Genomic DNA, 3649 nt, shown 5'->3' with positions numbered 1-3649 from the left:
CCTGTACAACTGTGATTTTATGTGTCTGTATAAAAATATGGACCCATAAATGAGAGAAAACATGTAGTGTTTGTTTTCCTGATACCATCTTTATTCATTTACCTTGACTTTCTGCAGCCTCATCCATTTTTCTACAAACACTATGAGTCTCATTCTTCTTAGTGGCTGAAAAATGGTTCATTGTTATACACTATATTTTAAGACTATATTTTAAAAGACACATACTTTAAACAATTGTGTTAATTTTTTCTAGATAAGCATTAACAATATTTTAAGCTTAAATTAGTCATATCATTCTTTATTTTTTATAGTATCAAATCTTAGATAATTTATAGAATAGCTGACATGAGTTTAAGTGTGGTATGGATTAAGCCCTCTATTTTAACTTAACTATGTAAACAATTAGCTGCCCTTTAAAAGTTTTGTTCTGGTGAAACCCAATATTGGTAAATAATGAGAGGCACTAAAGCACAGAGAATTAAAAATTAGAAGAGACAGAATTGGACATAGTTACTTTATTTCTCTATATTGTACAGTAACCATGTCTTTGTTAGTCTAATATTTCATAAATAACAGCTATAGATCTTCTGACCTAGATGGAAATAGAAATATGAATGAAATCCATCACAATTACTTCTAACAAAAGGCCAGATGATCAATGTGAAACAATGCACATTAATCACAACCCCTATTCACTTAAGACATTGCATGTACATAAGACACCTTGTATGAAACAATCAAACCAAACCAAACACAATAATAAGAAGACTATATGAAAGTCTCTGTTGCAAAAAATGTTGAAACAGAGGCAAAGGGAATGATTTTATTGAGTTGCTCAAGGTCACAGAGATAGTACATAATGACCAGGAGGCTGCAAATCTTGCTCATAGCTCCACAGGTCTCAGTGTTCACCACTGGGCTACTTTATATCTCTAAATGTGGCTCAGATTCTAGCTTTGTACATTGTGAACAATAAATTAGCATCATCACTTGATTACAGTAATTAACACATTTGCTTTTACTCAATTACTATGACCCAGGAATCAGAAATAAGCTTGGAAAGAAAAGGATTCTGAAGTCATCTTTTCTAATCCTTTTAGTTTTCAGTATGAAAAACAAACAAATATATTTATGACTATAATTATATGTCTAGAGATGACCCAACACCATGCCTTCTTGCACTGTTTTATGTGTTTTCCTTTGAGATTGCTGTCCTCGGCTATTTTGATACTGAATTTCAGTGTGAGCACTCTGAGTACCTAGGAAGCATTAGTATAAAACCATACCCCACTGCTCACTATCTTTCCTTTCAGTTTCTCTTTTCTCAGCTCTCACTATCCAGTTTATCCTGATTGTCTTAACAAAGTATGGTGGCTGTCGGTATAGTGGTTTGCTAAAGTAATAGGTTAGTTCAGCTATAAAATATTTGTTGAAATATTGATAGACTGTAATGACGGTAAAAATTGATGTATTTAAACAGAAATATAGATCCTCAAAATGATCAAACTCAGATGAAGTAATTGCTATAGGCAGTAATATGCTAAATAATATTGGACTTATTTAAAACACATCAAAATCTAGTCCCCTAAGACTGGAAGAGACATACATGAAGAGTAAAATTCTTTTGAGGTCTCAAAACCCAGCAGAAAGCTGGATGCCCTAGGATGAGTGCTGCTTTGTGTGCTATATAGAACGTATTATAAAGTACTCTTCATAGTACTAACAGTTTAAAAGCCTGGAGTGGCATTCACTGACATACTTAAGAGTTTATTGCCACCTCTACATTTTTAGGTTTTTGTTGTTGTTATTTTGCTTTGTTTATTTCTGATTTTGGAGGAATCCTGTGTGTTTGCTGATACCTTTGACAATAAGTAAGTGGTTTTAAACATATGACTGAAGCACTTTTGTTTGTTCTCTTATGTGGAGCTCTACTGAGGTCTTGAGGTAAAATCTAAGTACTTATCAAATTATTAGCACCAGGGGTGTGGACATATTTGCCAGAGGAACTAAGCAGATGCTTATCAAGTGCCTACTTCTTGTTTATTACTGTAAAAGTTATTAATGAACATGTGCTTTGTGACAGAATGGATTGATAATCTTGTTCAAAATGTCATGGCAGGTCCTGTTCTGAGCTCTTGCCTCTTAAACAATCCTGAAAGAAGAGTAAATGGAACTGAGTAACAATGTCACAGAATTTATCCTGCTGGGTCTCACTCAGGATCCTGCTGGGCAAAAAGCATTGTTTGTTGTGTTTTTACTTATCTACATTGTGACAATGGTGGGCAACCTGCTCATTGTGTGGACAGTGATTGCCAGCCCCTCCTTGGACTCTCCAATGTACTTCTTCCTTGCCTACCTGTCACTCATGGATGCTGTTTATTCCACTGCGATCTCACCCAAGTTACTTACAGACTTACTCTGTGCTAAGAGGACAATCTCCTTACCAGCTTGCATGGTCCAGCTCTTTGTAGAACACTTATTTGGTGGTGCCGAGGTCTTCCTTCTGATGGCGATGGCCTATGATCGCTATGTGGCCATCTGTAAACCACTGCACTATTTGACCATCATGAATCACCGGGTTTGTATCCTCCTGTTGGTGGTATCCTGGACTGGAGGGTTTGCACATTCTCTGGTTCAAGTTATGTTTGTATATAACCTTCCTTTCTGTGGCCCTAATATCATTGACCATTTTGCCTGTGACATGTATCCATTACTGGGACTTGCATGCACTAACACTTACTTGATAGGACTGACTGTGGTTGCCAATGGTGGAGCAATCTGTATGGTGGTCTTTGTCCTTCTCTTATTCTCCTATGGTGTTATTCTAAGCTCCCTTAAGAGTCACAGTCAGGAAGGGAGGCACAAAGCCCTGTCCACCTGCAGCTCTCACATCACTGTGGTGGTTCTATTTTTTGTTCCCTGCATTTTCATGTATGTTAGACCTGTGTCCAATTTTCCCATCGATAAGTTCATTACTGTTTTTTACACAGTTTTCACACCCATGCTGAATCCTTTAATATACACTTTGAGGAATTCAGAGATAAAAAGTTCTATGCAAAAACTCTGGTGTAAAATGTTATGTATGTATAGAGTAAAGATGTTCTGTTGCTAAAGAATATGCAAATTCTGAGATATCAAAGAAACACCAAATTATCAAAAAAAATTTTGACTGGCCCGTGAATTTTTAAAATGTTCAACTGTTTTTTAAAATTATTTTTCATGATATCATGATATTGAACTAATTAACAAAGAAATGTTTTGTGGAAGCATCATGTTTCTAAAATATCTATTGAACTTTAGCATACTATTTAATAAATAATAAATAAATTTAAATAATTTATTTCAGGATAATCAAAGTTTTTTTATTTGACTTATGTAACAATTTAACCTTTTCTTAGTTTGCATCTATGTTGGACTATCATGAACAGAGGAACATAAAGTATTTCCATTGTGATATGGAAACACCACCTATGATTTGAAGAACTTTTGTTTTGCTTTGTATTCTTAATTTGACATAAATCTTATCATGTGTATGTAAGGCATACAGTGTGATGATACAGAATGCAGATAATAAAAGAATTCCTTAATTCAAAATAATAATTTTTCCACTCAAATTTCTATCCATGTTTTTTCTTTTTATTTGATAACA

General features: G+C 34.5%; 1 protein-coding gene across 1 annotated transcript; it reads left to right on the top strand.

Annotated features, from left to right (window-relative positions):
• Window positions 1-2167: 2167 nt before the first annotated feature.
• On the top strand, window positions 2168-3112 carry LOC102919584 (olfactory receptor 4A16-like). The gene has a single exon (XM_006998190.3). The coding sequence runs from the start codon at window positions 2168-2170 to the stop codon at window positions 3110-3112; it is 945 nt and encodes a 314-aa protein (XP_006998252.3).
• Window positions 3113-3649: the final 537 nt, after the last annotated feature.

The sequence above is a fragment of the Peromyscus maniculatus genome, chromosome 4 (assembly GCF_049852395.1).
Source record: "Peromyscus maniculatus bairdii isolate BWxNUB_F1_BW_parent chromosome 4, HU_Pman_BW_mat_3.1, whole genome shotgun sequence".
NCBI classification, from domain to species: Eukaryota; Metazoa; Chordata; class Mammalia; order Rodentia; family Cricetidae; genus Peromyscus; species Peromyscus maniculatus.
The sequence above is the reverse complement of the archived record's forward strand: the minus strand, read 5'-3'. Positions and strand labels throughout refer to the sequence as shown.